The sequence below is a fragment of the Gigantopelta aegis genome, chromosome 14 (genome assembly GCF_016097555.1).
Source record: "Gigantopelta aegis isolate Gae_Host chromosome 14, Gae_host_genome, whole genome shotgun sequence".
In the NCBI taxonomy this organism is placed as follows: domain Eukaryota; kingdom Metazoa; phylum Mollusca; class Gastropoda; order Neomphalida; family Peltospiridae; genus Gigantopelta; species Gigantopelta aegis.
In genome coordinates, this window is record NC_054712.1 from 50722253 (window position 1) to 50747909 (window position 25657).

Here is a 25657-nt window from a genome sequence, read left to right on the forward strand (position 1 = left end):
GCTTGGTATCCCACCCGTGCCTGTGTTGGCCACAACAGCAATATGTTCTCGGAGTGGGGACTGGAGTCGGTGCGCTGGCTGGAGAGAAACACAGGAAAGGCATTGATAGAAAAAGTTAAAAACCCCACACAAGCAGTGGCGGATCCAGAAAATACTTTGTGGAGGAGGGGGTGGGCAATGACATGTCCAGAAGTAATTATTCGGATTCTCCAACGTAAGAAAAGAAAAAGAAAAAACTGTTGCAAAATTTAGGGGTGAGGGCCAAGCCCCAATCCCCTACCCTTTGTTCCGCCTCTGACCAAAAACACGAAACACATACTATATATAAGCTAAACCTCAGCGGTGTCGTGGTTAAACCACCGAACACATGGCTGGTAGGTACTGGGTTCACAGCCCGGTACCGGCTCCAGCCCTAAGCGAGTTTTAACCACTCGGCTGGTAGGTGCAAGACCACTACACCGACGTCTCTCTCACCAACCACTAATGTTAACCCTCTGTCCTGGATAGACAGCCAAGATTCTGACGTGTGTGACCAGGACAGCGTGCTTGAACCTTACCTGGATATAAGCACGAAAATAAATTGAAATGAATGAATGAAGGAAATGTTTTATTTAACGAGGCACTCAACGCATTTTATTTACGGTTATATGGCGTCGGACATATGGTTAAGGACCACAGATATATTGAGAGAAGAAATCCGCTGTCACCATTTCATGGGCTACTCTTTTCGATTAGCAGCAAGGGATCGTTTATATGCACCATCCCACATACAGTATAGTACATACCACAACCTTTGTTACACCGGTTGTGGAGCACTGGCTGGAACGAGAAATAGGCCAATGGGCCCACCGACGGGAATCGATCCTAGATCGATCTCGCATTAGCCGAGCGCTGTACCACTGATCTACGTCCCTCCCGCCGAGTTGAAATGAATGAGTGAATGAATGAGTGAGTGAATGAATGAATGAATGAATGAATGAATGAATAAGCATTTCCGTATTAACAAGATAACTACGTAGAACTTTCTTGGACAATAGTTCAGTAGAGTTGTCTCCCTTAGACAATTTATAAAATGTCTTTAAAAACATAGAAAAACAAATTTGTTTTGTTTAACGACACCACTAGAGCACATTGATTAATTAATCATCGGCTATTGGATGTCAACCCAGAGCGAGTTTTAACGACTCAATGGATAGGTGTAAGACCATTACACACTCGTTTCTATCACTAACCACAAACCACTAACAACTAACCCACTATCCTGGACAGACAGCCCAGATAGCTGAGATGTGTGCACAGGACAGGAAAGAAAGAAGTGTTTTATTTAACGACGCACTCAACACATTTTATTTACGGTTATATGGCGTCAGATATATGGTTCAGGACCACACAGATTTTGAGAGGAAACCCGCTGTCGCCACTACATGGGCTACTCTTCCGATTGGCAGCAAGGGATCTTTTATTTGCTCTTCCCACAGGCAGGATAGCACAAACCATGGCCTTTGTTGAACCAGTTATGGATCACTGGTCGGTGCAAGTGGTTTACACCTACCCATTGAGCCTTGCGGAGCACTCACTCAGGGTTTGGAGTCGGTATCTGGATTAAAAATCCCATGCCTCGACTGGGATCCGAACCCAGTACCTACCAACCTGTAGACCGATGGCCTGCCACGACGCCACCGAGGCCGGTCTCACAGGACAGGATGCTTGAACCGTAATTGAATATAAACTCGAAAATAAGTTGAAATAAAATGATAGAAATGGGTAAGCATTTTCACATGATTCATGATTAAACTTCAGCCTGTTATTTAGATGGAAGGCAATCATTTTAATACATATAGAGAATAATACACGAGTGGCCGTTAGATACCAGTTGTCTCACGAGTTGTTTAAAATGAATCTGAATGCGAAAGCGAGTTTGATAGGTTTTTAAACAACGAGTTGTAAGATAAATGGTATTTAACGAACACGAATTCTGTTTCTTACATATCCTCAAAAAACAGGTATTTCGACTAAAAGTTTTTTTTACAGTCCTTGCACTTACGCGGCACAGACAAATGATTGTCAGGTTAACTATACGTCTCAGTGTAATCGATTTCGATCGTGCTGTTTTTTCATTGGATGTATGACATTGGCGACCTGGTCTTTACCTAGGAGTATGTGTGTAAGAAATAAATGTTACGCATAAACACAATAGTGCAATTTTGTGGTTTACCGAATATAGGCAGTATGGCCGTAATACATTATAATACTAGCTTTTTATGCAATATTGTGTTTGTAAATGGTGGCAGGTGGGGTATGCAATTTTATATTTTATTTTGTATTTTCAGGACTGGTCCTTAATTAATTTCTGGGGAATATATGTAACCAGAAAGAATGGAATGGCACCCCGCATTTGAGTGTGAAATAGTAAATTTTTATGATAGTACTATATCGCTATCTAACAAGCAGAGCTAGTCACTCTATCCAAAAATTGGAGTATATTGTTTCGTATTTATTATTATTATTATTATTATTATTATTATTATTATTATTATTATCTTCATCACGTGTGTGTGTGTGTGTGTGTGTGTGTGTGTGTGTGTGTGTGTGTGTGTGTTATATCATGTATCATACACATAACAGATGTCATTATAACTATAATTTGAAAATAAATAAGTGAAATTGCTCTAAATGTTTTAAACGTTAAAATCTGGTTTGTTTTGAGAACACTACGACTTTGGACAATGGTATTGGTGCATATCAGGTACATCTATATATATATATTTCTGGTTGCTTGTCGATTCCTAGTCCTGCAATAAAGACTGAATGTGTGAACCTACCAGACACATCCACGTTTACTATGGTAAAAGAGCCGCTTTTCGCTCCTGTAATCAGCAAAATGGGCTTTCCTGTTGGACTTGATGGTCCGTCAATAAATCTGTAATAATTTAGATAGAGGTTAGCGTGCATGCATACACCTTACATACATAACTACATACATATATACATGAACAAAAGTCACATTGTTATCTTTATTTTATATAGAGTAGAAAAACAACATGCATTTTCTTCAAGTGGGAGTCTGTTGGTTCCTACGGGCCTAATGCGTGCGTATATGTGTTTGTCTTATTGAAGATAACGTACGATTTTGTTTCAAACAACAGTTTTTTTTTTTCAATTTCAGACAAGTCAAAACGCCGTAACTATTGGTGTAAAATGCCGTAACCTATAATTGTAAATCGTCCAAATGCTGTAACATTTCTGTCTAAATCAAGAACAGACACACATGCATTTTATGACATTTTAAGGCAATGTATTAACAATAAATGCCAGCATATAATATAAATACATTTTTGTATTTCTGCAACACACAAATTGGGTAGGGTAGTAATACTTTGATTGATCTATTTTATCTATTTTAACATGCAATATTGAATGACACTTACACACTATTTTGCATAAAATCAAACATTCAGATATATGTAGTGTAAATTAAATTTAATATCTGAGAGGTTTTCAATAATGAAATATGAAAATTACTTTATATATGCGATAAATATTCCCTGGATATCATCTGGAGAGTGTATCAAAACTCGGGGAAACGCCGTACCAAAAAACGTCCAAAGTTCACTCCCGCAGTAACCGGCTAACCATACAGTGAGTACTTACAATTTAAATTATCACAAACACGGCTTTAATAGTGCAAAATACATCTTAGTGTTTAAAAACTAGGATCTGTCACTTTAACTGTTCATATAGTTAACATGTATACACTGTTTTCACTGCACTAAAATTGGGGGAGCCAGTTAATTTGTTCAATCAACTGGGTCGCCAAATGTTAATGCATAAAATGGGTTTTATTACAGTTTTAACATAAACAATTAGACCTTCATTTTAATTTATTTCTAAGTTACATCCAAAGCATGGCTCATGGTTCATGCACGCTAAGCTGGGCTTCATGTGCGATTGCTTTGACCTTTTCGCTACGGGACAATTCGGTTAATTGTTAGAGTTATTACCTTATGTCTTCAGGATCTAACGCATTCAACTTCCTCTGGTCGTACAGTTGTTGAAACGTCATGTCAACGTCACTGATGCCGTCATAGAGAAACTCAAAGCGAGGCTTGGTGATGTCGTCTGCAACTGAGTAGACTGATATAAATCCAGGTCGCTCGCTGCCGATGAACAGAAGTAGATGATCATCTACCACTCCATACGTCACCGATTCAGGTTCTGGTCCCTAAAAATATTGTTATGTCATAGTTGAGTTGTTATGACATCAGCATAAATAAATTAATGTTTAACGACACCTCAGTACCACACCATATCGGCTATTGCGTGTACAAATATAATGAACTGATGATCAACATTAGTATACTGTCACGGGGATCCTACAATACCCGTAACTGAATGAAACACGATTATCCAAATATCTCTCCTAACTGTATATCTATTAGATATCTCTGTAACGGGCAGTTATACCCGCGTGTGGCTCGTCTAGGTATGATCAGAGATACGATCTTATATAAAGTATATATTATTATAGCACGTTTAGTTCACTAGAAAACACAACAAAACACAATACACTTTGGAATCTGTATTAACCTACGCTGACAAATGTGCTGCCGCAGTAGTTAATTAATAACAACAATAATAACAACCCAGAACTGATCATTTAATTAGTTAATCTCTAGGTGTCTAGTTTACACAATATGCTAATCACTTCACCGTGACACAACGCCCACACGTGTGATAATTGAGAAACGCTTCCACGGGAACTTAATTAATAAAGGAATTACAACTCTATTCCTAACTGGTTAATTTTTAATTAACCCTTAACTACTCATTCAGTAACCTTGTAACACAGAATTAATACTGGTACCTATCACAATAAAGACAATAACCTACAGATTACCTGGGTCCTCTAGGATGACTGGATAAGCCTTATATATATTAGAACAGTGAGCCTACAGTTTACTGCGTCAGATTACCGGCAGCACCGTCTAAATAATATTGGTATAATACAGTATTAAAATATTTAAAGTCACATCAATCACATCAAGGTTATACCACACAGCAGAAAATATATAATTACCAAGTCCAAACGCACGCGCTCCCTTGAAACCTTCCAATATGTTTCTCCCTGATATCTCTAAAACCCTAGCTATTTATTATAAAATCCCAGTATCGCCTGGGGGTACATCGCGGCACCGAATACCTACAAGTGATATTTCCACAGCGACCAAGACGACAATTTTCCTTAGATGGCCAGACTTGCTGACGCCTAGTCGCCAAAAACACGGTCGTAAAAACCGCACTCGCAGAGGTATTACGTAACTACTGGCCATATGGCCTCCGCACCTCGGCTGGGTGTGTATTAGGCACAGCTCGACCACGGTCGCGCGGAGGTATTACGTAACAAAGTGCCCCACTGGGCTTAAGTGCATATTGGAACTGCACACGGCCCTCTAAAACAATTAATATCGCCACAGGCGAAAACAAAATTAAGAGCATGTACCGTCACATATACAATTAAAACACAGTGTAACACCCCCAAATCCCCCCCCCCCCCCCCCCCCCACACACACAAACAAAACTCCGTCATCCGTACTTCCTAATATTGTCACAACTTTCCAACACTCTCATAGCTATCAGCGCCATCATCCATGCTTCCCAATATCTCCCAGCACCATCATCCATGCTGCCCAATATTCTAAAGACTTTCCAACACTCTCATAGCTCCCAGCACCATCATGCATGCTTTCCAACACTCTCATAACTCCCAGCGCTATTATCCATGCTTCCCAATATTCTCACGACTTTTCAACACTCTCATAGCTCCCAGCACCATCATACATGCTTCCCAATATCTCCCAGCACCATCATCCATGCTTCCCAAGATCTCCCAGCAGCATCATCCATGCTTCCCAATATCTCCCAGCAGCATCATCCATGCTTCCCAATATCTCCCAGCAGCATCATCCATGCTGCCCAATATTCTAAAAACTTTCCAACACTCTCATAGCTCCCAGCACCACCATACAAGCTTCCCAATATTCTAAAGACTTTCCAACACTCTCATAGCTCCCAGCACCATCATCCATGCTTCCCAATATTCTCACGACTTCCCAACACTCTCATAGCCCCCAGCGCCATCATCTATGTTTCCCAATATTCTCAAGACTTCTCAACTTTTTCATAGATCCCAGCTCCAACATCCATGCTTCCCAATATTCTCACGACTTCCCAATACTCTCATAGATCCCAGCCCAATCATCCATGCTTCTCATATTCTCACAACTTCCCAACACTTTCATAGATCCCAGCCCCATCATCCATGCTTCTCATATTCTCACGACTTCCCAACACTTTCATAGATCCCAGCCCCATCATCCATGCTTCTCATAGTCTCACGACTTCCCAACACTTTCATAGATCCCAGCACCATAATCCATGCTTCTCATAGTCTCACGACTTCCCAACACTTTCATAGATCCCAGCACCATAATCCATGCTTCTCATAGTCTCACGACTTCCCAACACTTTCATAGATCCCAGCACCATAATCCATGCTTCTCATATTCTCACGACTTCCCAACACTTTCATAGCTCCCAGCACCATAATCCATGCTTCTCATATTCTCACGACTTCCCAACACTTTCATAGCTCCCAGCCCCATCATCCATGCTTCTCATAGTCTCACGACTTCCCAACACTTTCATAGATCCCAGCCCCATCATCCATGCTTCTCATAGTCTCACGACTTCCCAACACTTTCATAGATCCCAGCACCATAATCCATGCTTCTCATAGTCTCACGACTTCCCAACACTTTCATAGATCCCAGCCCCATCATCCATGCTTCTCATAGTCTCACGACTTCCCAACACTTTCATAGCTCCCAGCACTATCATCCATGCTTCTCATAGTCTCACGACTTCCCAACACTCATAGCTCCCAGCACTATCATGGTTCCCAATATTCCCACGACGTCTCATCCGAAATATACAAAGAGGCGAGACGTAGCCCAGGGGCGAGCACTTTAACACTGGGCTACGTCCCTCCCCCATTTCCTAAGATGACAGATGCAAGTTAGAAAAAACCCCGTCTATAATGCTTCACCTTTGACGGTGACCGTGAATCCCTGGTTTCGAAAGGGGTCTTAGACATCTCAGATTTGCTGTTGAATATTTCTGGTCTGAGTTCCATTATCGTCAGTTCGATGTCGTCGCCGCTGTCGTAAATTCTTTCCATGGTGTCGGCCCGCAAGATGGAGAAACTCCGACCTCCGAATGTGTAGAGGGCGTCAAACTTCCCAGCTGAGTTTGTTCCTGTAGCATCCGTGAATTTCAGTCTGCCTGTTTGTAAATATTATAATAAAGTGATTCTACCAAGAATATAGAAAAAGTGACTCCTTGTGTTTATTTTATTTTGTTGGAATTAGGGCAGATATGACGTTTCGGTAATTGGATTTTGAGGGTCCAACTCCCATAATTGTGTTGTAAAAACAGGTTCTAGAACTGAAGGCCGTAACAGGTCAGGTCAGGTCAGGTCATCGGGCTTAACGTGCACGTTCAAAGCAAGCTGTTGTAGCGCACTCCTGTCTTAGGCGCAGTTGTCGACTTACGCCGACTCCTCCGTCCAGGGCATGAAAGGGTTTGGGGTGGGTGGGAGAATGAACCGCGCGCGCTAGTCCAGTGCAAGGGAACACTGGTAGCCCGACCAAGTTCGGTAGTGGGTAGGTGCATGCCATAACAAGTAGTATGTTTCCTATATGGTGAGATGTAATGAGAGTTGCTTCCCTTTTCGGAACCCTCGAAGTAAAGAGTTAATATTTCACATACCGGCCTCTGTGATGTCGTGGTTAAGCCATCGGACATACGGTTGGTGGGTACAGGGTTCGCAGCCCGGTACCGGCTCCCACCAAGAGCGTGTTTTAACGACTTAAATGGTAGGTGTATGACTAATACACCCCCTTTTCTCTCACTAACCACTAACAACTAACCCACTGTCCTGGACAGACAGTCCAGATAGCTGACGTGTGTGTGCCCAGGACAGCGTGCGTGAACCTTAATTGGATGTAAGCACGAAAATAAGTTGAAATGAAATGAAAGATTTCAAACTCCAGGTGGCGAACCTGTTAATTTGTTTTGTCCTCTAAGGCAGAAAGGTTAAACAAAAATGTTTTTCCGGTTTAATTGCTACATAAGCTAGTGTTTGCATTTTCGACTTTGTGAAAACAATAGGTGTGAGGTACCTAAAAGCTTTTACCGATACCAGTGAAAAATGCATTTGCAAAATGCATATAGACATTATCAGAAATACACGACGAGCAACGCTCATGCCAAGTTTTCCCACGCCAAATGATCCGCTTCCAGAAAGCCACCTGCACACAGACAGAGAATGGTTGAGCATTGATGGGAGGTGTAGATAACTAATAATTTCATTTTCATTTAGTTATTTTTCGTGCTTTTATCCAATTAGGTTCAAGCACGCTGTCCTGCACACACACACACATACACACACACACACACACACACACACACACACACACACACACACACACACACACACACACACAAACACACACACACCGCAGCTATCCAGGATGCCTGTCCAGGACAGTGTATTAGTGGTTAGTTAAAGAGAAGTCGGTGCAATGACTTTACACATTTCCATTGAAGGATTAAACTCGCTCTGGGAGGGAGCGTTGAACGGGATGCGAACCCAGCACCTACCGGCCTTAATTCCGATGGCTCGGCCAATAAAGCACCGCGGCCGATGATGACTAATCATCAATGATCCAAATCTGAATTATTCTGTCATACAAACATAAACTTTGTGTTTTCTTTGCTCAGTTGTAGCACGATCGGATGTGGCGCGATGGATCGCAAAATCGATCGCCCCAATGGACTCAGCGGTTTTCCCCCTTCCCAACCAGTTCCCAGCAACGGATGAATCAAAGGCCGTGGCATGTACTGTCATGTCTATGGGAATGTGCTAGCTCAATCGATAGGTTGGTCGCCTAATATGCTTAAGACGAGAGATTGTAGTTCATCAGTGAACCCATTCTCTGATTGCCCCCCACCCCCCACCCCCAGCCATCCCAACCAGTATACGAGATTGGTATATTAAAGGCCGTTGTTTGTACTATCCTGTCTGTGGCAAAGTGCATATAAACGATCCCTTGCTGCTACTGGTTTCCTCAGAAGACTACAAGTCAGAATTACCAAGTGTTTGACATCCAATAACCGATAATTAACTAATCAATGAGCTCTAGTGGTGTCGTTAAGCAAAACAAACGTTACGTTTGATTCCACGCTCCCTTTTTTGTAGTAATAGAAGCGCCTTTCGTCTCTATTGACTAAAAAAAATAAGAAGTTAAAGTTTGTTTTGTTTAACGACACCAATAGAGCACATTGATTTATTAATCATCGGCTATTGGAATGTTAACTCGCGCCCGATAGCTAGTGTGTATATATATTATAACAGTGTTAACTCGCGCCCGGTAGCTAGTGTGTATGTATATTATAACAGTGTTAACTCGCGCCCGGTAGCTAGTGTGTATATATATTATAACAGTGTTAACTCGCGCCCGGTAGCTAGTGTGTATATATATTATAACAGTGTTAACTCGCGCCCGGTAGCTAGTGTATATATATATTATAACAGTGTTAACTCGCGCCCGGTAGCTAGTGTGTATATATATTATAACAGTGTTAACTCGTGCCCGGTAGCTAGTGTGTATGTATATTATAACAGTGTTAACTCGCGCCCGGTAGCTAGTGTGTATATATATTATAACAGTGTTAACTCGCGCCCGGTAGCTAGTGTGTATATATATTATAACAGTGTTAACTCGCGCCCGGTAGCTAGTGTGTATATATATTATAACAGTGTTAACTCGCGCCCGGTAGCTAGTGTATATATATATATATTATAACAGTGTTAACTCGCGCCCGGTAGCTAGTGTGTATATATATTATAACAGTGTTAACTCGCGCCCGGTAGCTAGTGTGTATATATATATTATAACAGTGTTAACTCGCGCCCGGTAGCTAGTGTGTATATATATATTATAACAGTGTTAACTCGCGCCCGGTAGCTAGTGTATATATATATATATTATAACAGTGTTAACTCGCGCCCGGTAGCTAGTGTGTATATATATTATAACAGTGTTAACTCGCGCCCGGTAGCTAGTGTGCCCGGTATAGTGTATATATATATTATAACAGTGTTAACTCGCGCCCGGTAGCTAGTGTGTATATATATTATAACAGTGTTAACTCGCGCCCGGTAGCTAGTGTGTATATATATATTATAACAGTGTTAACTCGCGCCCGGTAGCTAGTGTTAACTATATTATAACAGTGTTAACTCGCGCCCGGTAGCTAGTGTGTATATATATTATAGTGTGTAGCTAGTGTGTATATATATTATAACAGTGTTAACTCGCGCCCGGTAGCTAGTGTGTATATATATTATAACAGTGTTAACTCGCGCCCGGTAGCTAGTGTGTATATATATTATAACAGTGTTAACTCGCGCCCGGTAGCTAGTGTGTATATATATTATAACAGTGTTAACTCGCGCCCGGTAGCTAGTGTGTATATATATTATAACAGTGTTAACTCGCGCCCGGTAGCTAGTGTGTATATATATTATAACAGTGTTAACTCGCGCCCGGTAGCTAGTGTGTAGTATATATATTATAACAGTGTTAACTCGCGCCCGGTAGCTAGTGTGTATATATATTATAACAGTGTTAACTCGCGCCCGGTAGCTAGTGTGTATATATATTATTAACAGTGTTAACTCGCGCCCGGTAGCTAGTGTGTATATATATTATAACAGTGTTAACTCGCGCCCGGTAGCTAGTGTGTATATATATTATAACAGTGTTAACTCGCGCCCGGTAGCTAGTGTGTATATATATTATAACAGTGTTAACTCGCGCCCGGTAGCTAGTGTGTATATATATTATAACAGTGTTAACTCGCGCCCGGTAGCTAGTGTGTATATATATTATAACAGTGTTAACTCGCGCCCGGTAGCTAGTGTGTATATATATTATAACAGTGTTAACTCGCGCCCGGTAGCTAGTGTGTATATATATTATAACAGTGTTAACTCGCGCCCGGTAGCTAGTGTGTATATATATTATAACAGTGTTAACTCGCGCCCGGTAGCTAGTGTGTATATATATTATAACAGTGTTAACTCGCGCCCGGTAGCTAGTGTGTATATATATTATAACAGTGTTAACTCGCGCCCGGTAGCTAGTGTGTATATATATTATAACAGTGTTAACTCGCGCCCGGTAGCTAGTGTGTATATATATTATAACAGTGTTAACTCGCGCCCGGTAGCTAGTGTGTATATATATTATAACAGTGTTAACTCGCGCCCGGTAGCTAGTGTGTATATATATTAACAGTGTTAACTCGCGCCCGTAGCTAGCTACTCGCGTGTGTATATATATATTATAACAGTGTTAACTCGCGCCCGGTAGCTAGTGTGTATATATATTATAACAGTGTTAACTCGCGCCCGGTAGCTAGTGTGTATATATATTATAACAGTGTTAACTCGCGCCCTAGCTAGTGTGTATATATATTATAACAGTGTTAACTCGCGCCCGGTAGCTAGTGTGTATATATATTATAACAGTGTTAACTCGCGCCCGGTAGCTAACAGTGTTAACTCGCGCCCGGTAGCTAGTGTGTATATATATTATAACAGTGTTAAACTAACGTTAACTCGCGCCCGGTAGCTAGTGTGTATATATATTATAACAGTGTTAACTCGCGCCCGGTAGCTAGTGTGTATATATATTATAACAGTGTTAACTCGCGCCCGGTAGCTAGTGTGTATATATATTATAACAGTGTTAACTCGCGCCCGGTAGCTAGTGTGTATATATATTATAACAGTGTTAACTCGCGCCCGGTAGCTAGTGTGTATATATATTATAACAGTGTTAACTCGCGCCCGGTAGCTAGTGTGTATATATATTATAACAGTGTTAACTCGCGCCCGGTAGCTAGTGTGTATATATATTATAACAGTGTTAACTCGCGCCCGGTAGCTAGTGTGTATATATATATTATAACAGTGTTAACTCGCGCCCGGTAGCTAGTGTGTATATATATTATAACAGTGTTAACTCGCGCCCGGTAGCTAGTGTGTATATATATTATAACAGTGTTAACTCGCGCCCGGTAGCTAGTGTGTATATATATTATAACAGTGTTAACTCGCGCCCGGTAGCTAGTGTGTATATATATTATAACAGTGTTAACTCGCGCCCGGTAGCTAGTGTGTATATATATATTATAACAGTATATTATAACAGTGTTAACTCGCGCCCGGTAGCTAGTGTGTATAGCTATATATATTATAACAGTGTTAACTCGCGCCCGGTAGCTAGTGTGTATATATATTATAACAGTGTTAACGGTAGCGTATATATATTATAACAGTGTCCGGTAGCTAGTGTGTATATATATATTATAACAGTGTTAACTCGCGCCCGGTAGCTAGTGTGTATATATATTATAACAGTGTTAACTCGCGCCCGGTAGCTAGTGTGTATATATATTATAACAGTGTTAACTCGCGCCCGGTAGCTAGTGTGTATATATATTATAACAGTGTTAACTCGCGCCCGGTAGCTAGTGTGTATATATATTATAACAGTGTTAACTCGCGTTAACTCGCGCCCGGTAGCTAGTGTGTATATATATTATAACAGTGTTAACTCGCGCCCGGTAGCTAGTGTGTATATATATTATAACAGTGTTAACTCGCGCCCGGTAGCTAGTGTGTATATATATTATAACAGTGTTAACTCGCGCCCGGTAGCTAGTGTGTATATATATTATAACAGTGTTAACTCGCGCCCGGTAGCTAGTGTGTATATATATATTATAACAGTGTTAACTCGCGCCCGGTAGCTAGTGTGTATATATATTATAACAGTGTTAACTCGCGCGCTAGTGTGTATATATATTATAACAGTGTTAACTCGCGCCCGGTAGCTAGTGTGTATATATATTATAACAGTGTTAACTCGCGTCCGGTAGCTAGTGTGTATATATATATTATAACAGTGTTAACTCACCCAGCTGGGAGTCATTCTTCAGGGCTGATCTAAGACAGCAATCAACTGCTGGAGAAAGCATTGCATCTGAAAAATGAAATTAATACAGAGGTGTTCAGTCTGGAAAAAAAAATGTGTCCTCCATTGACAACCCATGCAATGAAGAAGCAGTAAAAATAATATTCCTATACTCATTTGTCTCTCGACGGATGCGCTCAGATTAACAACTAATCGGTCGTAGAAGTTGTATACGACGATAATCGAGTTGGATGAGTACTCAGACTAGCGACTGGACTTTCGTAGAAGTCGAGAAATCGACGAATTGCCCAAATCCTTTGTGACATAAAGCTAAGTTTCTGTCATGACGTCTCTACGACTTTCAAGATGCCAGTCTGAGTGATCTTACAGCTCGATTCTCGTCGTATACGACTCCTACGACTTTTTAGTTATTAATCAGAGCGCACCCATCGGTAATCGGGAGTTTGGGAAATTACAACGCAGCCATCGAGTTGACCAATTGCGTCGTGACAGTTGGTAGTCTGATACTAGCGTAAAATTTTACATTTTATATGAAATATAAAAACTGGTATACACGAACCACTAGCTATGTTTCATCTCAGCAGTTTCAGGTATTCTGATACATTTTACAATCTGCATATATAAAAAAAGGTTTGAGTAATATATGTGTAAAATACTGTCAGGGGCGGGATTTAGCTCCGTCTGTTGAGAGCTCGCTTGAGCTGCTTGCATCGCAGGATCGAGTCACCTCGGTGGATCAGTTCAAGTGATTGGGTATTTTCACGTTCCAAACCATGCACCACAACTGGCTAAAGGCAGTGGTATGTGCTTTCCTTTCTGTGTGAAAGTGCATATAAAAGATCACTTGCTGCTAATAGAAAAACAAAATGTAGCGGGTTTCCTCTGATGACAACGAGTCATAATTACGACATGCTTGACATCCAACAACCGATGATTAATCAATCAATGTGCTCTAGTGGTGTCATTAAACAAAACTTTTAAAATTACTTTCAAGTCCTTGCTTGAAATATTATATATGCACATTTGTGTGTACTAAAGCCTTAAAAATGTGTTCGACGTTACAAGGTGGCAGTCCTCATACAGACGGAACTGGTACCATATATCGTGGTCATGATCGGTCCTCTGTAGGGAAAGCACCCGGTAGTGAAGGCAATGTTTTATTTAACGACGCACTCAACACATTTTATTTACGGTTATGTGGCGTCAGACATATGGTTTAAGGACCACACAGATATTGACAAAGGAAACCCACATTCGTCACTTCATGGGCTAGTCTTTTCGATTAGCAGCAAGGGATATATATATATATATATATATATATATATATATATATATATATATATATATATATATATATATGCACCATCCCACAGACATGATAGTGCATACCACGGCCTTTGTTACAACAGTTGTGGAGGACTGGCTGGAACGAGAAATAGCCCAATGGGTCCGACGACGGGGATCGATCCTGGACACGAATTGGACATAAACACGAAAATAAGTAAAAACGAATACATAATGTGTCTTGGAATCACTCTTGTGCAGATATACGGTATAGAGTATTCTAATGTATGTTACACACTTCTAGTATACACTGTTAAAGTTTTATATTGTTTTGGCGATTTACTGGTGAGTAAACTAAAATGAAGATTATCCTCAGTTGTTATTTTTGTTTGGATTGCAAGTATCTTTAAAATGACAATGGCGTTCTTCCGCTTGTGTTAAATATGAGAACTTGTGGACGTAAACTAAAGTAAATTCTGATCTCCTTCTCTAACCTGTTGTCGGTCGTGGTTTAGCTCAGTCGGTTGAGTGCTTACTTGGGATGCTTGCGTCGCAGGATCGAACCATCTCAGTGGATCCATTCAATTGATTATTTTTCCCGTTACAAACAGTGCAACACAACTGGTCAAAGGTCGTGATATGTGCTATCCTGTCTGTGGGGAAGTGCATATAAAAGATCCCTTGCTCCATAAGGAACAATGTAGCGGGTTTCCTCTGATGATTACGTGTCAGAATTGCCAAATATTTGACATCCTAGGGGCGTAGGCTGGGGGGGGGGGGGGGGGACGACTAAACATACAGGTTTATACATATGGAATTTCTGATGGTGCAAAAACAAAACAGAAAAAGGGTCCACTTGGTTCATATTCGGACCCCCCAGGTCCAGATCACGCTACACCCCTGCAACCAACAGCCGATGATTAATTAATTGATGTGCTCTGATGGTATCGTTAAACAAAACAAAGTTTACTTTATTAACCTGTGAAATCGTGACCTCTTCTCTCTTCTGTCCAGACATCGTCATAGTCCTTAGAATCACCCTCATTGGCTGTCACAAGATAGTCCACGCCTTTCCACGTGACAGGTTAATGGCGTCTGGTAAATACATCCCAAATATGGGCCAGGGAGCCAACTTGATTCCTATTAAACGTGAACGTAAGTGGTAATCAATTTTGTATGCGTTCTTCTTTTTTAATGCAGTCAAATGAAGCAGTGTCCAAACACTAATTGTGTTTGGACTTTTTTTATATTCATGTGAGTATCACAATTATGGAAAAATGACTGAAAGGTTAGTAGAGGAAATGATTGTTTAATGACAACTTATCACATTATAAACTACGGTTATTCCGTGTCTTAAAGTACTGTTATTTTGACATTTGGACAAGATCGAGAACAACAATATAAAAAAGGCACCAACAAGCCTCCCCCTCCCAGAGAGAGAGAGAGAGAGAGAGAGAGAGAGAGAGAGAGAGAGAGAGAGAGAGAGAGAGAGAGAGAGAGAGAGAGAGAGAGAGAGAGAGACGAGCGGGGGGGGGGGGGAGAGGGGCGAGAGAAAGAGAGCAATAGACAGAGGCAGAGAGAGAGGCAGAGAGAGAGAGAGAGAGAGAGAGAGAGAGAGAGAGAGAGAGAGAGAGAGAGAGAGAGAGAGAGAGAGAGAGAGAGAGAGAGAGACAGAGGAGGGAGGGGCTATCTATCACTGAGGGTATCCCCTCCACAAATAATAACTGAATGAAGAGTAAATAGAGATGTACGGTACAACTCAAGAATCGTGATTTCCAATAATCGCTGAATTGGCATACATACTTTATTAATCCCAGGCTTTCGTTTATAGACTTATGTAGTATTGTCATTTTAGAAATCGACAAACAGTCTGAAAGTCAAAATCGTAATACATAATCATGGCCGTATCTCAGCACAATGCTGAGTATTTGGCAAAATAGTGGATGATTCCACGAATCTCTATATAGTGCATCGTCTATGGATATTGAATCTCTCTTGCACCGCCACAAAGAGGACTGCCACTCACAGACTAGTTTACTAAATCAAAACTAGCACCGGACAGAGCTCATTAGATTAAGTACAGCTGTGATGACATGCACTCATGAATTACTGTCATAACAGAGATGACATCAGGTTTTCGCGAAAGGTGAGCATATCCTGCCCCACTGGTGGCACCGCCATGAGTACTGCCACTACATCTAAAACGATGAAAAGTAAATAAATGTGCAAGTGTGTCTCCAAAGAGCGTTAGCTTTCATTGTGGTCAGTGATGCATCGTATTTAGTAGATATAGCCACCAGCTGTCTACCACAAAACGTTTTGAATTCACCCAGGAGTCACTGAACATCTTAACCCTAGTGGAACAATTTCTGTACCAGAATGCTATGGCGTTGTGTGGAAATCTGCATACAATGAGCCAATCTGATTAAAATTAGCTCTACTGGGTCTACCCTGGTAGATCTAACAGCATTGCGTGGACTCCCATGTCCAGGTGACATTTCATCTATAAATAACAATTCAAATATCGACCAATTACACTTCGCCGTTTATAGCGTTATTCGGGAGCATACAAATTCTAAAAATATCGGGCGAGACTATTTATGTAATAGGCGAACTTGTTGGTCTATTTCAACATTAAAAAAAACAGGGGGAAAAGTGCAGTAATAAACTCTGGATTGTATACTAGTATAAACAGATTTTATGGCTATACCATCACGGGTTTTTTTCCGTCTTAAAACGAATTTTATATAAAATTTTATATTGAAATTAGTTTCCGGCATACTTCGTAATTCACCCGAATCATTTTGTATACCCTCGGCATAATCCCGAATGTTTTCAAATTCTTTTTAAATCACTGGCATGATTTTGCAAGTAAGGTTTTGATTGGTCGAATGAAAGGTCAACTGGACATGATCTCCAACGGGTTGCTGTTAGATCCACATGTAATAGTGGAGTTAATTTTAATTAGATTGACAATGAGCAAGCCCTAAGGTTTCTTAGAAGATGTGATATGTAGACACCAAAAGCTGGAGCAGAAGGTACACTGCCCGAAATACAGGGAACATTTACTATTGGAAAATTGTAGTGGCCCTTTTGTTATACAGCTTAGTCTGGAGACCAGTGTGGCTGTTTGAATCTCTATGCATAGTTCGAGGTAAAAACCAAACAACAGTAATTGCAATGACCCGACAAACAACATCACCTAATATAAAGCGCTAACGACACAATAGACAGATACCGGCCTCGGTGGCGCAGTGGTTAAGCCATCAGATTACAGGCTGATAGGTACAGGGTTCGCAGCCCCATACCGGCTCCAACCCATAGCGAGTTCGTAAGGGCTCAATGGGTAGGTGTAAGGCCACTACACCCTCTTCTCTCTCACTAACCACTAACCAATTAACAACTAACCCACTGTCCTGGACATACAGCCCATGTAGCTGAGGTGTGTGCCAAGGACATAAATTGGATATATAAGCACGAAAATAAGTTGAAATGAATAAATAGACAGAACAGAACAGAACTTTATTACACCCAGGCTGTTATTTTTTTTTTTTTTTTTTTTTTTTTAATTTCAAGCAAATCCCGAACATGCCGGGTGCCCCATTTATTTCGTAAAGTTCCTCTCTATATACAATTAACCAGGTTCTCCTTGAATGTGATCAATAAAGATATACATATGAGTGTTAGTGCTTGCTTCATAGTAATATACATTTTAATTAGTGCATGTTTGTACTTAGGCAGCGGCATATGGGGAAACATCAATGTTTTACATGAAAAGATAGAACAAGGTTTACAAGAGACTATTAAAGAATAAATAGTATAAGTATACAATATATCAATGCATGTATACAATAACAACATCACAGCAAATTATATTAATTCTTCCATCCTAATGGCGAAATATATCTTACCGCCATCTTTGTCGCTAGGATCCAGGCATGAACCTCTCCAGTTTTTGAATCCCAATCCATGAATAGCCGTTATTTTCATCTGTGTCAAATCCACCACGCAATGGCGTTATTTTCCTATATAATAAAACACACATTCGATATTCGGGAAACGACTCTTGTTCTTCATTGCAAAACTTTTTACAATTAGCTCAGTGGTAAAGCGCTCACTTGATGCGCGGTCGGTCTAGGATCTATTCCTGTCGGTGAAACAGTGCACCACGACTGGTATATCAAAGGCCGTGGTATGATGTGCTATCATGTCGGTGGGATTACCAAGTGTTTTACACCCGATAGCCGATGATTAATAAATCAAGGTGCTCTTGTGGTGTGGTTAACAAAACAGACTTTAAGAAACAAACTTTTAAAAATGATTATTCTAGAGTTAATTATGGAAAGATTATGTGTGGGATGGATTATTGTGTGGGAACCTGAAATATTAATATCAACTATTAGACCACAGACATCCTTGTAAAGAACGTTCAGGTCTGTTTATCAACACACCGAAACACATTCCGTAGTTTACACATGCATCACGCAGTTGCCCCGTACACGTGCGTGGAGTGTCACTCTCGATTTTAACCATTTCCAGGAAGGTCGATTAATAACAGTGGAACATTATTTCTGTCAATCGTTTTCATTCTGTTGATCATACTGTTGTTATTGTTTTGTTTTTAGTCATTTTTATTGTTTGAATTAGCGATTTACTGATAAAAAACATCAACTTTAAAATTTCACTTCTGACCCCAATCGTCCTTCAACATCTATGGTGGTCATAAAACCTACTATAATACTGAACTACCGGTTGTAATTTTTGCCCAATTAATTCACTATTATCATATAACCATTCCCCACAGCTAATATACCTTACAATTTTATGGCAATTGTAAATTCTTATTAGAGTTCCCCTACTTTTTTGAAGAGTATAAAAAGTACCAGAAGCTGTGAAGAATACCTGAAGTGTTATATACGCCGTCGTGCTGTCCTTGTTGATGGTCACGTATTCTGGTTCGACGTCGTTGGAAAACAAGTTGTTATTTTCTCGATAGACAAACCGTACTCCCGTTTTCTCCAGGTCGGCCACTCTGAAGAGGTAACATAATTGTTGGACTTCATATTATACACGAAGAGTTTCCTTTATTGCAGTTCTCGTTGTCAGAGCAAATTTTATTGGTCAAGAAATATTCAAGTTATGAAGGTAAATTTCACTGGTTAAGGCAAGTCACGTGGTTAACATCTAACATGGCCCTCCATTTTACCAGTGGGCTGGTCGGTTGCAAATTAATTTACTTAAATTTTGTCCATTCATTCATTTATATGCAGACATAATTATTATACGAGATTCTATTTTTAGCCACATGGCAGGTATATAATTTCGCGATAAACTGAATTACAACTTCACACCTGTTATTGAACATTGAGAAATCCAGTTCAGTGTAGTGGAAGTATTCGCCTTTCCCAAATCCACCTGGGAAGGAGATTATACCGACTCCTCCAGGAGGGTCGATCACGGCTCCTCCGGATACATAGGCTTCTCCTTCTAAGGCAACTACAATACGGCGGCAGTCATGTGTGGCGAGGAGCATGTCCGGCAAGGAACCCACTGGAAGCAACAGAAAAAATGTAATGATTACAACACACACACACACACACACACGCACGCACGCACACACACACACACACACACACAGAGAGAGAGAGAGAGAGAGGAGAGAGAGAGAGAGAGAGAGAGAGAGAGAGAGAGAGAGAGAGAGAGAGACACACACACACACACACAATTGTTAGAAAACAATGTCCATTTTTTCTTTTAATGTAAAAATATATAAACAGCAGAGACAGGTTCTATAAAATTCGTTACAGCACTCGCAACCAATACATTTATAATTACTGATATATGGTCAAAACACATTAAACGATGCTAATAAAGAAATATTTACTTGTGTTCAAATACATGTATTTATCAAACAAACTCATTGTTTTGATTAATAACGTATAATTTAAATTACGATGTGGAGTATTTGTAAGTGTGATAACGAGTTTGACTGCATGTGAAGTATTATTTGTGTAATCTCTAGCATCAATATTTCTTTCCTTTCTTTTTTTCTCATATTCTTTTGTTTTTACCATATTTCCTTCCTCTGGTTATCTTTGACTGTTTAAATGTATTCTAAATATACAGTTATGTTATATAGTCGCATTGTATATTGTATGTATATAGAAGAGGGCCTCGTAAGTTGTCAAATATACAGTTATGTTATATAGTCGCATTGTATATTGTATGTATATAGAAGAGGGCCTCGTAAGTTGTCAAACTTGTGCCCGATTCTTTTGCCCTTTGTACAATAAAATAGGTTTTCAATCAAACATTACACACACATACATACGCATGCATTTAAACATCCGTAACACGAACACACAGACAAACCCCACCGACATACCTGTAATGTCGTGTATTAAATTCATTTTGTTTTCTGCTTTATTATATTTTTCATACACAAGCACGTGCCCAGACTCCCTGTCAGTGAGATTTTGGTAAGAAATGAGGACATGTCGTCCACACGTCTCTACGTCTGTCAGATCCACATTGTCCAGCGTGAAGTGATGAAGAATGATCATATTCTCCGGCTCCCATATGTCAATAACGTTCACCGAGGATCCACCTTAAAGTAGAAATTAAAACAGCTGTAGAGCGCTCGCTTAATGCGCTGTCGGTTTAGGATCGATCCTCATTGGTGGGCCCATTGGGCTATTTCTCGCTCTAGTCAGTGCACCACGACTGGCATATCAAATGCCGTGGTATGTGTTAATCTGACTGTGGGATGGTGCATATAAAATATCCCTTGCTACTAGTGAAAAAATGTAGCGGGTTTCCTCTCTAAGACTATATGCAAAATTACCAAATGTTTGACATCCGATAGCCGATTTTTAATAAATCAATGTGCTCTAGTGGTGTCATTAAAGAAAACAAACACAATTTACTTTTAAAACAGTAATATAGATCAGAACGACAGACCTCGTCGTAGAAGAAATCGTGATTATGGGGAGCCAGTTAAGATATTGTCAGGGTTCGAACTTAATGGTCGCCCGATCGCCCCTGGCTACTAAAAACGACGACGGGCGACTGAAAACCCACAGTAAGGTTGCCCGCCTGGCGACCGATTTTTAAAATATTTTTAAATCAATAATTAATAAATAAATAAATAAAAGTATTATTTGGGCAAGTGAAAATACACCCGGGCAAGTGAAAGTGCTGTCACCACTTGTCCGGATGCCAGCTCAAAAAAAAGTTAAGCGCAGACACTGAAATTGATACGATATAAATGAATATGGTAAAGGGGAGCTAAACATACTCTCCTTGTCTCGGGAAAGTGATAAGAAGCGACAAAGAGAGCTCCCCTCAAACGGTTATATATACTGAACAAAAAAAGAAACTTCCGATTTGTACATATAGTATTTGTTGTGTTAAAGAATTCATTGTGTAATGAAATTATATAGGTAGTATTAGCCGTGAGCTGTATTATCAAGATTCATGAATTTTATCGATTATTTTTGCACTGTTAATCGTCGACAACGTGAAATTCAATTTGTACGTGCATGCATGGTTCGACATGTCCCGTGTAGTATTCGGTCAATTTGTTTTATTTGTCTTACTGACATTGTTGTCAAGTGAACGAAAACGCTTCAAAATTTGTAAGAACATTTACGTTTTTTACATTGTAGCATTTTTAGTATGCCAAGAATACCCAATAATTTACGCGAACGGGCGATTGGCATGCTTGATGCTGGCATGTCGACAGAAGACGTTGCAAGACATGTTGGGAGTTCTAGTCGAGCGATACGAAATCTTCGCGTAAGATTTCGAACGACAGAAAGCACCAACGACTTGCCACGTCGTGGACGCCCGCGTGTTACAACGCGTGGTCAAGACCGCTCTATCATGAACACGCATCTGCGCAATCGATTCCAAACTGCCACTGCTACTGCTGCTAACACACCTGGGCTTCATAATAACCAAATCAGTGGGCAAACTGTTCGTAATCGTCTGTAGGAGAACGGTTTACATGCACGACGTCCTTACGTCGGATGCGTTTTAACGCAACGTCATCGTCTAAATCGTCTTAATTAGGCACGTGTACACACTCGTTGGATACGGCAACGCTGGAATACCGTTCTTTTTTCGGATGAATCCAGATTTTCTTTACAACGTGGTGATGGCAGGTTGCGCGTCTACCGTAGGAGAAATGAACGCTATGCTGACTGCTGTGTTCTTGAACGAGATCGTTTCGGGGTTGGGGGTTGTGTCATGGTCTGGGCAGCCATTGCCCATGGTTATCGTTCACCACTAGTCGTCATTGATGGCAATTTAAATGCTCAACGTTACCGCGATGACATTCTCGCTCATCACGTCATTCCTCTGTTCCATAACAACGCCAACATCTCGATTTTTCAGCATGATAATGCCACCTCTCATACAGCTAGAGACACTGTAAATTTTCTTAGGACAAATCACATTGATTTCATTGATGACTGGCCCGCTAAAAGTCCTGATCTCAACCCCATCGAGCATGTCTGGGATAGTCTGGACAGACGACTGAGGCGTCGTCTCAACCCACCCGCTAACGTCAACGAACTTCGTCAAGAGCTCATTCAGGAATGTAACAATATTCCACAGGCAGAAATCAACACTTTAGTCAATTCTATGCGCTTGCGATGCACTGCAGTGGTCAATTCAAGAGGTGGTCATACCCGTTATTAATTTTTTTTTTTTTTTAACCCCTACCACACTTGGTCAAATTTTCTCCCAGTTTCTGTCAACCTATGGCCATGATTTTTGCACCAAACGATGCATCATGGAACACTCTTTAAACGCATATATAACAATTATTCCCCCGGTTTGTTTTCATCAAGTTATGTTCAAGCAAAGTTAGCGGAAGTTTCTTATTTTGTTCAGTATATGTACATTTATATATTATCATAGTGGAAGATTTGCAACTATATTCAATGTACTTTATATATTTTTAGCGTGCATCGGTAACATTTACAACTGTATTCAAATATACATATACATATACATATACATATACATATACATATATCATAGTGGAAGATTTACAACTACGGCGGTTCGTATCGAGCTGATGAAACAAAAAAAAGCTTAAACCTCAATGAGATTTTTCTACTTTTCACCACATACCAAAAGAGTATACAAGTTTGTCACTTGGATCGTAGGCGATCTGCTCAATGACGTTTTTGTCAAACTGGTACAGAGGTTCGCTTCCGTCGTATGCATATGGAATGTAGAGAGTTGAAGGATTGGTAAGGGAAACACGGAATATCCATGTTGTAGTCGACAGTAGAACTACATACGGAAGTGACGTCACGAGAAATTCCATTGCTGCAAATTATTAATAACGATTATGTCTGAAAGAAAGAACGATTTAAAAAAAAAAAAGTAATATGAAAGGTGCAGATTCCTGTAGGATATTACATAATAATAGAATAATATTGTCTGTAACTTGAAGTTAAAGTTCATTTTGTTTAACGAGACCACTTGATCACATTGATCAATTATTCATCGGCTGATGTATGGCAGTCATTTGACGTATATTCGTCAGAGGAAACCCAACACATTAGCAGCAAGTAATCTTTTATATGTACTTTTATTCTGAGAGGACAACACCACGAGCTTTGATACACCAATCGTGGTTCACTTGTTGAGACGACACTGTTGGGTGGGTTTTTTTTTTTTTTTAAGTATTACACCCCCCCCCCCCCCCCCACACACACACCGAAAAACACATGCGTGTAAGAGATGTCCGGATACAGATAAATATCGTCTCGAACATTTGTTGAAGATCTCTTTTGAGACTTGTGACTGGTTGCTCCACGGTGATGACCCGGTTAAGGAGCCATACCATATAACCGTACATAAAATGCGTTGAGTGCGTCGTTAAATAAAACATTTCCTTCTTTCCTATTTTAACGTGCTCATATACCAGTAGGGTTTCGAACACGCCTATCCCGAGTCCGGTCTCTAAAACAGATTACTAAATGACGCGTAATTTAACTGCCGTGGACCTATTCCCTAACTGGACTTTTCCCCGTCCCAACCAGTGCCACGCGACTGGTACATAAAAGGCCATGGTTGCTTTGGTGTCTGTTTCCTGTTCTGGCGGAGGAACCGGCGGGAGCCTACACCTGCGCCTATGACAGGCGTGTGCTACAACAGCGTGTTCTGAATGTGCACGTGAAATCCTATGACCTGACCTGACCTGACCTGACCTGTGGGAAAGTTCATATAAAAGATCCCTTGCTGCTAAAGAAAAAATGTAGCAAGTTTCCTCTGATGGCCGATGATTAATTAATTTATGCGATCTAGTGGTGTCGTTAACCAACTTATCTCTGTTTCATCTCCAATGCAAGGGCAGGTACAAAGTGGTTGACTTTTATCACATATAGAAACATCTTACTAAGCCTTCCTGTACTCACACTTACAAAAATTGATAAAAAAAGGGAACGAATTCCCGGAGTGTTATTTCTTAAGTCCAAGTGGGAGAGACGTAGCCTAGTGGTGTCGGTGGACCCCATTTGGCTATTTCTCGTTTCCGCCAGTGCACCACCACTTGTATACCCAAAACCGTGGTATGAGCTCTCCTGTTTGAGGGATGGTGCATATAAAAGATCCCTTACTACTAATGGAAAAATGTAACGGATTTCCTCTCTTAGATTATATATGTCAAACTTACCAAATGTTTGACATCCAATAGCCAATGATTAATAAATCGATGTGCTCTACTGGTGTGGGGCGAGACGTAGCCCAGTGGTAAAGAACTCGCTTGATGCGCGATCGGTTTGGGATCGACCCCCGTCAGTGGGCCCACTGGGCTATTTCTCGCTCCAGCCAGTGCACCACGACTGGAACATCAAAGGCCGTGGTATGTGCTATCCTGTTTATGGATAGTGCATATAAAAGATCCCTTGCTGCTAATCGAAAAGAATAACCCATGAAGTGGCGACAGCTGGTTTCCTCCCTCAATATCTGTGTGGTCCTTAACCATATGTCCGACGCCATATAACCGTAAATAAAATGTGTTGAGTGCTTCGTTAAATAAACCCTTTCCTTCCTTCCTTCCTCTAGTGGTGTCGTTAAAAAAAAAAAAATGAAATCCATTGGAAATATAAAACATTAATGAATAATACAAAAAGTGTAAAATATTCATACCTGTGAGTTTTCTTTGTGAACCTTCACTGATATGTTGATGACTCGATGGATTCTCGACGGCGTCTAGCTTTCGCCAG

The 25657-nt window shown here is 40.5% G+C and overlaps 1 protein-coding gene across 1 annotated transcript in view; it reads right to left on the minus strand.

The window, feature by feature from the left end:
* The window catches only part of LOC121389326, a 23804-nt gene extending 53 nt beyond the window's left edge, over window positions 1-23751 (minus strand). Inside the window, 13 exon segments of the mRNA XM_041520922.1 lie at window positions 1-78; window positions 2823-2920; window positions 4002-4222; window positions 7106-7341; window positions 13110-13175; window positions 15391-15486; window positions 15489-15551; window positions 18323-18421; window positions 18424-18436; window positions 19314-19443; window positions 19763-19961; window positions 20797-21018; window positions 23553-23751. The exon segment at window positions 1-78 is cut by the window's left edge and continues 53 nt beyond it. Of these exon segments, the coding sequence (XP_041376856.1) occupies window positions 1-78; window positions 2823-2920; window positions 4002-4222; window positions 7106-7341; window positions 13110-13175; window positions 15391-15486; window positions 15489-15551; window positions 18323-18421; window positions 18424-18436; window positions 19314-19443; window positions 19763-19961; window positions 20797-21018; window positions 23553-23751 (1720 nt within the window).
* Window positions 23752-25657: the final 1906 nt, after the last annotated feature.